The 13,558-nt window shown below is 37.7% G+C and overlaps 1 protein-coding gene across 1 annotated transcript in view; it reads right to left on the reverse strand.

The window, feature by feature from the left end:
• CDH7 (cadherin 7) overlaps positions 1 to 13,558 on the reverse strand; it is a 142,016-nt gene that overhangs the window by 86,128 nt on the left and 42,330 nt on the right. Inside the window, exons 3-4 of the mRNA XM_037805874.1 lie at positions 4,636 to 4,930; positions 989 to 1,108 (exon numbers count right to left, since the gene is read on the reverse strand). Of these exons, the coding sequence (XP_037661802.1) occupies positions 989 to 1,108; positions 4,636 to 4,930 (415 nt within the window). The remainder of the gene's footprint in view (positions 1 to 988; positions 1,109 to 4,635; positions 4,931 to 13,558) is intronic.

Genomic DNA, 13,558 nt, shown 5'->3' on the forward strand with positions numbered 1-13,558 from the left:
ATGAATTTATATTGCTGTTTTCGTAGATATAGAAAACAGGATCAAGGACATTAAAAAATTCATTTAGGATCATAGGTAGATATTACATGTTTGTAATTTTAAACACAGTTCTTTGAGGAAGAATTCTACTCCATGATAAAGGAAAAATTTTTTAATTGTAGAGACATTTTGGATTTCCACAGTGATGGAGAGAATAAATCACAGACACCCATCAACCCTTACACCCATCCACTCCTTCCTACAGGCACAGAACCAGAAATGTGGACTCGGTTAAAGTATCATTTTGTAACCAAGATAACAAAGCTCTAGTTTATAGTCTTACTTAATATATATTATTTCAGCTTAAACATAAGACAGACCAGACCAACCAACCACATAAATGTTCTATCCAGGCAATCTTACAACCCACAGTAAAAGTTTTTCCTAAAATTACAATATATAATGAGCTTTAAATTTCGATTTTGAGTTAATAGATCATCATTGTAACTGTTATGTTTAAACTCATTTTCCTGAGAAAAACCAATCTCTGGAAGCATAAACTGAACCTATTAGCTCTTCAGTGGCATGGTAAGGGGTTTCTGCCTGAGATTTACATGTTCCTGTCAATAATGCCCTAAGTGAATTCATGAAAGAACACAAAGAAACTTAAAAGTCAGTAACCGCAATCTTCTTGCAGCTGAAATATTTTAATATTGTGATTAAATTTGGTAGGATACTGATAAATGTAATAAAATAATCACATTCTAAAAATATAATTATCCTATAAACTACTGTATCAATAAATTATAAACTCTATAAATGTTCTATAAACGCTGTTTAATACCAAAATATACATATAGAGAGGAGCACAAAATTAAATATAGTGACTACTACCAATGTCAACTATAATAATAATAATAATAATAATAATAATATTAATAAAAACAAACATTAATTCCTAGCCAAGGTATAAATCATGTCTCTACAGAGTGTCGCAATTCAATTTTACCTGTCTTTGGCTCCACGGAAAAATACGGCTGTCCTTGCAGGATACTGTATACCACTCGGGCACTGTTGCCGTAGGTAGGATCATCGGCGTCAGTCGCTGTGACTTGTACCACCGAGGTCCCTAAGCACCAATGCAACAGAATTGAATGAAGCACTTCCAAACGGCACTCAATATAAGAAATCACAAAATGCACAAAATTCATTTATATGTGATTTTGCATTTATCTTGTTTCAAGGTATGTGAAATCTTCATATGTATTTTTTCATGTAAGACAAACCCAAAAAGATGCTACGTGCTTCTAAAACCTTAGAAATGTTTAGGGATATGAAAACATGTTGGTCAAAAAATTACATTTGGGATGCACTTCAGATTAGGATCTACTCAGAATTGGAAGGGGCTCAAATGTCAGGCGTCTCATCTGTCAGGGTCAAGTCACAAGTTTTCATCAACAGCAGCCTCTGGAAGTCCCAGTCACCGATCAGCAGAGGCAAGACAAGTGAGCACATCTAGGACACCTCAAATCACTGGAAGTATTTCGCTACTGTAGCTAAGTAGAGCCAGACAGAAACGGAAACTTCATTCATTGCAAAAAGAATATTTGATTGATGTTAGGTGGCTACCCTATTTCCTTGGTAACAGCTTTTTTAAACATGATTCTATTAATTGATTTAAGAAAAAAATACTTTAAATAAAAATTTAAACTAAACTTTCCCAAAATAGGAATAGCATGGCAAAGTTTAAAAATTGCATTATTAGGTCATTTTATACAATGCACATTGTAGAATGTCACATTGTATGTCTTCATTTTAATATGGATTCACATACTCAACATGGGAAACATTTATTCTGAGCTGTTATTTTGTCGTCCATTTGGAACATAATCTTCAAATATTAGATAGACTCGTGTTTGCTTACTTTATATATTTAAGAACACATATCCTTTATGTTCTAACTGATGAGAATGGGAAATGCTGATTGGCTAAAGCTGCTTTCTTTATGTATTCCCTTATGGTTCTAGCTTGCTTCCAATAATTTTCTGAAAATAGAGCATTTCGAAATTAATATCTCTTTTAGCTATATTCCCACATAATTTGACTTTCTAAATGCCTTAAACAGTTCATAAGTCATTTTTGATACAAATCCATTCTCTTTTCCATCTTATAGAGTTCCCTAACTGACTCTATTTTCTTTAAATTTTGGTAAAAATTATGAAGTTATATGTATGGCACTATATTATAAATTCTAAAGGTTTTTTTTGTTTTTTTTTGTTTTTAATTTGATAGTGATTGTCTCTTATGGATGTCTTGTGGGACCAAGATGGTGAAGAACCTATTTTTAAAATCTTTTTAAAAATTCAGTTTAGATAACTTTTCTCTATAACACAATTCTTTACAGAAATATTAATTCTGGTGATATGCTTAAGTACTGGTTTACTATAATTTTAAACAAAATAATCAAAACTGTACTTCAACATATTTGGTTCCGTACAGATTCAATGATATATTTTTTGAAGTGCTCATTAACTAATTTATATATCCATCTTTTCAAATAACTTTAGAGAGTCCATGCTTTTCAATACTCTTTTGTTAATGAATTACCTGTCCTAATGACCAACAAATGTGTTTTAAGTCTTACAACTAAATAGCATCCAATAAAAAATAGCCTAAACATTAAATGCAAGGAGCTTATACTATATATACCTTACTACTTAGTGGCAATTATATCTAGTTGGTTAGAATTAAACACTTTGATAAATTATGACTCAATATGAATCATATAGTATCTTTTATGTGGACATCCATTGTTCTTATCTAATTTTTATATTAACCCAATGCTCTGAATTAGGGTCAAGAAAACCCTGAAAACCTCTGAAAATTATTTTCTAAAACTGTCTGAACCAGTCCGAATTGATTAAATAACTAAAGTTAACTTGCAAGTGAGTATAATAATTATGACACTGCTTGAATTCAGAGCGGTACCACGAAAATCGAGTCATAGTGCATTTTTTAGCCTCTAAAAGGAAAAGTTCACACGAACCCAATTTGCATATCTGCATTCTACTATTCAAAACCCAAAGTAAAATCCTAGGAAGCCAATGGAGATTGCCCAAAATCCCCACAGTATGCATACCGAGTTGTTCAAGCATACTCAAAAAACTTTTTTTTTTTAATACATTTCCAATTTGGGGAGAAAACTGTGCTTTCTACTTTCTCGAAAACCTCCAAAATCTCGTCGTGGAGGCGGCTACTGCTGCCAAGGAACACCGGGGAAGCGCTCTGCAGGCGGGGGCCGCACCGGGGCAGCGTGGCCACGCCCACCGGGGCAGCGTGACCACGCCCACCGGGGCCAGCGTGACCACGCCCACCCGGCCAGAGCAGGACCGCGAGGGAACGTGCTCACTATTGGAAGGTGCCGCTGCCGTGATCAGCACTGGTCCTAACCACAGGCACTGATTTTTCTGGCTCATTTTCAGTGTGAATTTCTTTAGCAGCCAGAGCCACTGCACCCCTAAATAATTTTCCCGCTCTCATCTGACAGTAACAGAAATTCAATGTCACTAAATTGTGATTCCCTAAAGGGCACACCAAACACACATCTCTGTAGCTCCTCTCCTCAACCCGGTAGAACTGTTGAATGAATAAGTGAAAGAATGAAGTGACTGTGCTTAAACTAAAATAATTCACACTGGCTAAACTTTTCCTGTGTTAATATACAAGTCTGAGTATGATTTTAAATAAACTCCCTCCTTCAATACTAACAAAACAAAACAAAACAGTAAATAAATATATAAGCCAACTGACCTCTACTTCAGGCTCACAATTTTTAAATTGCTTTGTAAGTCTGTCCATGTTTAAATGACATATTGGCTGAAAACTATGCCAAAGGTATGAATAAAGGGAAATAAAAGAAGAATTTATATTATTTGAAATATATAAAGTATATATAAGTGCTTTACTTGCTATTTCTACAGTAATGGAGCAAGGGCAAAGTCCTTTGAGCATAATAAACAGCCTTCATTATTCTTTTATATATCTGAAACCTGGTATCACCTTACCTTTATTATAAATTCAGTACACATTTTCATGCATTTATGTTTCCATACAAATTGTAAAAAGACGGTGGCACGTGAACGGACACGTGTTGGTTCAAGCACACTCACTTTAAGCAAACAGACAGGCAGATCTGAACGTCAGCCTGCTAGCCACTAAGACCTTCTCGGACCCTGGCCACAGAGGGACTCAACAGTGAGTCATTATCCTAATGTCAAGAGAAAGCAGAGCAAAAGATGATGACAGGGCTGTGTCTCTAAGAATTTTGTTTTTCAACTTTTTTGGCAGAATTTTATTCTTTTGTAAATTTTAAATATTAAAATGAAAAGGAAATGTAAGACAAATATTTTCTTGCAGACTTTGAGACAGCTGTGTAAATGCAAGAAGTCCCTAACTCTCCATATAAATCAAATAACATGTTGAATTCACAGGATTTGGATCCCAGCTGCTGACATGGTCTCCAACTTTCCCCTCACCTTGACTCCAGCTATCCTAACACTAGCATGACTTTTTGTCAGTATTTATGATGATTTAATGTTAAATACAAACCACCAAACACTGTACACTCACTGCAAAAGCAGTGTGTTCTGTACTTACCTACAGGAGACATTTCAGGAACTCCTGCAGTGTACGGACCATCCAGAAACTTGGGCTCGTTGTCGTTGATATCCTGAATCTTGATGACGAATTCGGACTCGGGCTCCACGGGCTTGTTGGTGAGCCGGTCCAGGGCTTGTGCCCGGAGCGTGTAGTAGGCCTGCTCCTCCCGGTCCAGCCGCTTGGTGGCGTGGATGTCTCCCGTGTTCTCATCGATAATGAAAATGGAACTTGCCCCTTCGCCTGACAAGATGTATTTGATGGAACCATCTCCTTTATCAACATCAGAGTGAAGCTGGTGAAAAATTCATGTGAGATGAGATTAACTTACAAGAGAGTCAGCGATATGGAGATACATAAAAATAATTCTTAGGCAGCAGTACAAGAAATTTTATTGTTCCTGGAAAGATAAGCTGAAAAGCTTATTGTGCACAGCAGAAAGGCTATTAGAATGTGTCAGCTTGCACTCGTGAGCAAGACAATTTCACTGCTTCCTGTAAACAGTCTCATTTCCACCAGTATTTTATATCATCCCCAAAGTTAGGAATTTGTATATTTTTTGAATTGGTCAGTTCTTGCAAGTTTTAGCCATCTTTTTTGAAGAGAGTGGACATGCAGTAAAAATGTATAATTGGCTGATTTGATCTTATTCCAAGCAAAGGAACTTGCTATAAAACAGCTGTAAATTTAGACCTAATGTATCATTTAATATGCTTAGAAATTCCCACATTCTTTAAGGGCTCTCTTCTCTCCCCTCCCACTATGATTAACAAATATGGATGGATGTCCAGTCACTAAATCAGTGTCCAGATGATGCTTTGTGTTTTAAAATTTGAAGCTGGAAACAATTACACCACACTCTGAAGTAGGAATTTTAAATCAATATGTGCCTGAGATTTCAATGAAAACCTTTCTCAAAATACCAAGAACCGCATTAGATTTGCATGATTAACCCCTGCTCTGGCAGCAGAGCAGTACCACCTGATTTGCATTTCATTCTGGAACTGTCCCTGATGTATGTCAGAACATTATGTTGAACAGAGGAACCTGAGGAAACTCAGAAATAAGTACACATTTTCCTGAATTTTATAACCTGGGAAATACACTACTCAATCTGTCATTTCAACAATATCTCCTGCCCTATAACCACCCTCATTCTGGAAATCCATTAATACAAATGCAAAAACCCAACTTTCCAAATAACAAGGGTTTTCACTGCCCTACAGAATGACATTTGCATTCTTTAAAAGACAAGGTGCTAAAATATAAAATAAAGAAAACTACACAGGAAATTGTGTGCAGAGCACATTCTCAGACCTCCATGGAAGCTGTGGACGATAGAGCTTTTGACAACAGGGATTTCTGCAAGCGATTCTTTCACTGCACTGTAACAGCTGTGTTTATACTCTGCTTCAGAGTACTTAAATACTTGATTTATTCTTTGGTTTCTGTAGTTTTCAGTCAGGACAAAATAATACCCAAAAAATGAATTTCTGGCACAAGTTATAATTTAAATTAGTTCAGTGTGGGATGCTCCAGTGGATCAATGTCCCACGTATGGGCAAAGTGTGTTCTTGAATTATTGTGAATTATTTAATTTTCTTAAGTTACTCTCTTGGTTACTATTACATATATATATCTCCCTCTAATTTAAGAGGGAAGATGGCTAAAAATTATTATAGCTTGAATTACTGGTGCCAGGCACTGTTCTCAAGGCTCTCCACAGTGTAACTAACTCAGTACTCACAGCCTCCCTTGTTATCCCCATTTACAGTGAGGAAACTGAGGCAGAGAAAGGCTGAGTCCCTTGCCTGAGCTCACACCACCAGGTCTCTGTGGGAGGATTAGAAAACCCGGCAGGCTAGAGTAAAAGCCCGAGTCTCCACTCTCCAATGTCACCTGAGGAGCTGTTGTCATCTGAGGTAGGAGCATCCAAAGCTGCTATAAAGGCAAACTCGGGAAAAGAAGGGCACCTGATCACATCCCCAAACCTTAAGGAAACTCAGTGCTTCAGGTTTCCATCAAGGCATTTTATGACTTACAAGAAGGCTCGTTACTTGACAGAACCACAAAAACCTCTACCATAACCCACACCACATAGCAACAACGCAAGACCTGAGACACATGCAGATCCCAGAAGAAAATAAGTTGCTTTTGAGCCACCACTCCCTCAAGAACTCCCCTGCGCCTACTTCTCACCCCCATTCTCCTAACCCTTCCCTCCCATCGCTGGTGCCCTTTAGGACAGCACCTAGTGGGGCTTTTCTACATGCTACGAGCAGCTGGCTTGCAATAGTCAAAGCAAGATCCAGATGACTAGATAAGTAAAATTAGGTCATGTCTTTAATCCAAGAATTACTCCATTTCTAAATTGCATTAAGGATTCCCATTTACAGAACCAGTATGCATGATTCATTAACTAATTCCTGTCGACTAATTCCTATTTTCATGACAGTGATACAGTGTTCCTATAGGATTCCGGGTATTTGAGAGAGGACACATTACTGTTCAGTATTTACTAACCATTAAATCTTGACTGAACTTGAACCTAACCCCTGCTGCTGTATTTCACATGATGATGATGTCCGTGGTTCTCCATCACTGACAGCATAAAAGCTCAACAGTAAAAGATTCATATTGCTTCTATTCCCAATCATGCAGTGATCACATACCTTCTTTTCTGCCACTTTCTCCCTCCTCTCCCCTCCCTACCACACACATACACACACACACACACACACACACACACACACACACACACACACACACACACACACACATTTGGTTCCAGGTACCCTGAACTTTACCATTCTCCCCATCACTAACAATTTTCTCCCAGCTGTGACCATGACTAGGCTTATAATCACTGCCAAAATTCCCAAGCAGAAAACTGCTTTGGATTTGAAGTCAGTGTCCCTGCAAGGTTAGTGTAAGCATCTGCAGTTAAAAGTGGATGGCCAGCTTGGAAATGTTAAGATGGATGCATAATTATTGGATGCATTCAGATATTTAATCTGTGAGGCTATGTTTACTAGACTAATCTTAATAAGTGGAATGAAACCCAAGCCATTAGAGAAAAACTGCTATTCCTTGGTGCTAAGAAAGAATGCTCAGCAAAGACAAAAAATGTTGCCAAGTGCAGAACTATTAGCCAACACTCTTAAGTTGAAATATATGCCTATGCAAACATGTGAACACGTATGTGGACATGTGCATGTGTGCACACATGCATCTTTGTGAAAACTGGCTATTAGAAATGGAGTGGAGAAGTACCACTTTCCACAGAGAAAACATACAGCCAGGAAAAAAACCATTCTAAGGTCCCACAATATGGCAATTAACAAACAATAAATGAAAAACACAACCCAAAACAAATATTTGTACTGTATTTTGGGTAAAGTAGAACAAGAGATTATGTCTCTTTTACTTGCAAATACCACAATAAAAGTGATTCCGCGATTAGTCCAAACAATGACAAAAATAAAATGGCAATTCATTAATCACCAGACAAAACTCATCTTAACTGCCTGGGTTCCCCCAATGTATCTGTCATGATTCCAAAGTAAATATATACATTAAAGAATTTTTTTTTTGCAAATGAGCACCAAAAACAAGGAGTACAGGACCCTTAGTTGATTCCAGCTCATGACAAGACAAATGATAAGCGGGGAGGTACAATCACTGTGTGATTCCTGTACATTGTTACATCAGCACAGTGTATGGTGACAGTGTAAGAATTATGAAACTGGGTGGGACTCGGTCATAATCTCCCCAGGCCAGGAATGCAAAGCAATGCTTTACACAGACCCTAAAAAATCAGTTGTTTCTTAATAACCCACTCTGGCTTTTTCATCCCAATGAAACACTCCCCTCAACTGTCTCTAATATAGCCAACTCCTCCTTTGCAGTCTCTCTGTTATAATTTTAGTTCAGAAACCTATTATCTGTTACTTCCATTATTATAAAATTGTCCAATCATTCTCTCCTTTTTATAACTCAGTGTTTCTAGCCGGTCATGATACTCATCAGAAATTAGCTCCTTAAAAGTATATGGTAAGTTATATCACACCCTCCTCAAATACATTTAATGTCTTCCTCTAGACTAAGGATTTAGCCCAAATTCTAAGCATGGGGCTCAGTCTGGCTATATGCTATCTCCCTAGCCTCATCTGTTCACTACACATCAAAGTACATTTCATGCCCTGGGCTTCACGGACTAGTCACTGCTGCCCAAGCCTAGCAGGCATTTTCATGCTTCCGACACATCCTCTGTCATCTTCCCACCAGTGGCATCCAACACAGCTTAATGCAAGTTCCTTCCAGTGGAGCGCTACCAGTCCTAATTTTGTTTCTATAGTGTGTTGTTTGAACTTGTATAACAGAATACATTTCATTCTTCTTCATATTGAAAATCTGGTTTAGTTGTTTTCAAATCCAGCCCTTTCTTTAGTTTATATGCACCTTAAGAACTGGGTCATCATGCCATGATTCTTTTTAACACCATACTACACATTCCCAATAAACAGTTTGTCGTAAATTTATAATCTACTTCGTGTAACAGTAGTAGTTGCTTTATTTCAATGCCTATCCATTTACGTTTCAACAGCATTAGACAAAAACTAAACAAAAACAAAACCAAGTCAAAAAATGCCCTGTATCTTTAGTTTGTTCTCACTAATCCTCTGAACCCCCTATAGCAGTTTGGCACCCCTTTTCATGTGCCATGTAACACCTGGCATGGCACTTCACACTCTCCCATTTGCACGACTGTGTTCCCCCTTGATGCTCACCCATTTGCATGACTGTGTTCCCTAGGAGACAGGGCTCTCTGAGGGGAGCACAAGATTTCTTATTCCTCCTGTTTTCCCAGCTCTTTAGAGTAGTTCTCACCCACACCCATACCCACACATAAAGTGCTTACTAGACGCATTTCTTGGGACGGCTGAATCTCCAAGTCTTTTGTTAATTTTTATCCACCATTTTTTTTAAAACTTAGAGATCAGAAAGACAGAAACTGAACACAGATCTACCTCCTAACATCTATTTAACTAGCTATGCCCTGATAAGAACTATCCGCTCTGGTACTTTTAATCCATCTGCTTAAAGAGAATCTGAAAATAAGAAATATCCCTCAATTTAGCAAAGACTGAGGAAAAAAAATAAAATCAATATATCAATCAACTTTTCTTCTATAAACTTCTCAAATTCTGCTTTTTTATTTGATCCTACTGATTTCATCCTTACTCTCAGTCTTCCCTCCTCCTCCCTAAAATGGAGACAAAAATACAGTTGGACTTCACTGATCTCTGGTGATGGTCACCTGAGATATACAGCAGAATGTGATTCATAAAAGTAAATTACTCTAATACCTGAAACTACCAAACTCCAACCCAGCAGTCTGGACTCCTGAAGACAAGTATATAATAATGTAGATTACAAGGGGTGATTGTGTGATTGTGAAGACCTTGTGGATCACACCCCCTTTATCTAGTGCATGGATGAGTGGAGGAATGGGGATAAAAACTAAAGGACAAATGGGGTGGGATGGGGGGATGATTTGGGTGTTTTTTTCACTTTTATTTTTTATTCTTGTTCTGGTTCTTTCTGATGTAAGGAAAATGTTCAGAGATAGATTGTGGTGATGAACGCATAACTATGTTATCATACTGTGGACAGTGGATTGTATACTATGGATGATTGTATGGTGTGTGAATGTATTTCAATAAAACTGAATTTAATAAAAAAAAAGTAAATTACTCTAATATGGGATGAGGGATTGTATTTTTAATGTTTCTGCATTTGAAAACATGCTAAATTTTCATGTTACACACAAAAAAGCACATCTAGACATACGATGAAACTACCACGTAAGAGAGAATGTTTATTACTAAAGCTTTGACACTAAAATGAGAAAAAAACCTCTGTGATGCTGACCTATGTGTGATGAGGATGGAAATAATTATTTTTATATTTTCCTTGCAATGAATGTTTGAGTAGGAAAAGAATGTAAAATGTATTATTATATAAATAAAACTGCCAAACATTTCTGATAGATTTGTGTACAAAAATGAACCAATGGCAGAGTAAAAAAATACACCTGCTTTTTTTTGATAAGCAAGGTAATTGATCTGAGGTGAATCTTCTACATTTATTTACTTATTATGGATTCCTGATTTTTAATGGTTAAAAATGCATTCCAGATTGTTAGGACTCATGCAATTTAATTTTGCTAAACATGTACAAGTTTACAATTATAAGACAGTGGATCTCAACAATAATTGGCAAAAATACAACTGCTTGAATATATACATTACATACAAGTTTTCTTTTCTCATTACGCTTTTTAATAAATATTTTCCACATGCCACTAGATTCTTGTAATCATCAAGCTGCTGAAGAAATATTACAGATGAAAACAAGTGTATGAGTCATTTCTTTCTGGTTGAAGTATTCCTAATTTATAATTATCACCGTAGTCCAGAGTAATGGAACACAACTTTCTTAGGAAGCATCTCTGAGGAAGTGGCATGGTTTAAGAAGTATAGGTATTAATTATTATACATGGAGTAATAAAAGAAAGGGAAGTGCTTAGGTAAGGTTAAAATTGCCAAGGAAATCTCTCTCTCTCTTTTTTTAACAAACAATAAGCAAAATGAATGGAGGGGCTTTTCAGATTGTTTTTATTCCCAGAAAAGGTCATGCTAATTCAGTGCTGATAAACATTCTGTATTCCATTCACTTGGTAGTAAGTGGTACAACTCACTTACTTGCAAGGTCACTGCAAAAGGTGCCATAACTTGTAGCTACTAAATCCCCACTCTGCTTCTTATTGCGCTCCCAAAAGTGCTCTTAAATCCCAGTTTATTCATCTGTAACAGATCAGGATCTGTACCTGTACACTTGGCCTTGCAGGCTTAACGTGAGGGTAAAATGAAATAAGGAATTTGGATGTTTCATATAGTCTAATTTTCTACCTTCATTTATACCTTTACATATGGTGATACAACAGAACTATCTGCACTCCTCAGTGGGCAATATTTAGCTTTTGTTTCAAAGGGTTTCACATCCATGGCGACGGCAGGGTAACTCCTAGCTTCACATTTAGAACCACAGTCTTTTCATCAGGGACCAAGGGATAGCAACTCAGGAAAGCATTCTCCATTCCACCCAGCCCCATGCAGCTCCCTAAAGAAAATTCCGCGGCACTGATCTCATCCAGTCTCCAATTGCTGGCCCCAGGCCAAATCCAAACTTTCAAATAACTTAGGAAATCTGCCTTGAGTCAAACTCATCAATATCACACCCGATCCGCTCCTTCTGTAACTGTGAACTGCCCATGTTCTCTACTGCAGGGCTCGTGGGATGGCGCCTTGTTCACTTGGCTGTAAACTCCAACAGGACGGCAGAAGCAGTTAACAAGCAAACCCCAGGAAAGATAAAGCTTTCTCCACGGGAAGATAACTTTTATTCTTGCCTTTTAAATCTGGCTGGTTGAGCAGGAAATGTACGTTAACAGGAAGCTGGAATAGCGATGCTCAAAGCAGTCCGAGAACTGGGTGTTATCTGTCCAAGTTGAACAAAGTACAGAAACAGACAAGGAGGGCCTAGCCAAATATAGTAATTTTACAGGGGGACTGAATGCTGTTGAGCTTAATAACAATGAACAAAATTGGGATTTATTTCTGTTAAGTAATTCATTTTCATTGTATTTTACAAAAGTAACAGGGGGACCTAACAGACTGAAAAATTAAAACAAACAAACAAAAAACACAAACAAACACCACCACAACAAAAATATAGGCCTTCACCGCAGACAGTTTGCAATCACTGGGCCAGAAGATAAATCCCTAGATGAAAGCTCTTTTGTGTGCTTGGGGGCTGTAATTCGTCTAACCCTCTTTTCCTGTACTGACATCAGGGAAAACTAGAAAACACTTGCCACCATGGGGGCAGAAAGCATTTCACAGAGGCCATCTGGAGACATGCATGGGTGTTTTGTGCATGGCATTTTGGACAAGGCATTCGCATATACCTTGAAGAGGGCCACAGTATAATGTAGTCGTAAAATATTTCCTGATGCTCTCTGTGTTCCATTGCTTTGTACATTTGAAAACAGAAATAATAGTTAAAACAATGGAAATATAATTTTAATCTGCATTTGGGGGAGAAAACGTCAACAGTTCTTTAACTTAAAAACAGACTACTCTACATATCTTATCAGTCCTGATGCAAGGATAATGTGTGTCCAGTGTGACCTAACATAGGTCAGTGTGTACAAAACAGATGTGGACAAACACAGAAGGTCAGAGATGAGGGAACCAGGAGGAGGAATGAAGAAAAGGAGCCAGCCCAAAAGGAGGATGGATGGTGACTAGGATATTCAACAACTGCACTTATTAATTAGACTCTGGTAAGGGTGGTCCCTGCATAGACATCCCTGAAGATTGGGAAAGTGATTAACCTAGAGGAAGGGGTAGCAACAGACAAGACGGAATTTAACAAAGGATTATGAATACGGAATCTTTATACAATTTTCTTTTTGTCGGTTGCTGGTGTAGTGGAATGGCTGGAGGGAAGGAGCGGGAGTGACGGAACTGTGACACACGGCATCCTTTGGGGTTGTTCTGTGGCTACTCGTTGAATTGTGTATGTTATGTCTCGCAGTAGGGAAGTGGCTGAGGCCGTGGTACTGTAACTCACGGCAACTTTGGAGATTTCCTATGTGGCTGCTTGTTGAATCATGCTTTGAAAGGTGTTACCTTTTCGTGTGTATGTTATGTTTCACAATGGGGAAATGGCTGAAACCGTGGAACTGTGGCCTATAATATTCTTTGAAATTTGCTCTCTAACTACTTATTAAATTGAACTTGGAAAGCTGTCACCTCTATGTATATATGTTATATTCTACAATTAAAAAATGATT

The sequence above is a fragment of the Choloepus didactylus genome, chromosome 16 (genome assembly GCF_015220235.1).
Source record: "Choloepus didactylus isolate mChoDid1 chromosome 16, mChoDid1.pri, whole genome shotgun sequence".
In the NCBI taxonomy this organism is placed as follows: Eukaryota; Metazoa; Chordata; class Mammalia; order Pilosa; family Megalonychidae; genus Choloepus; species Choloepus didactylus.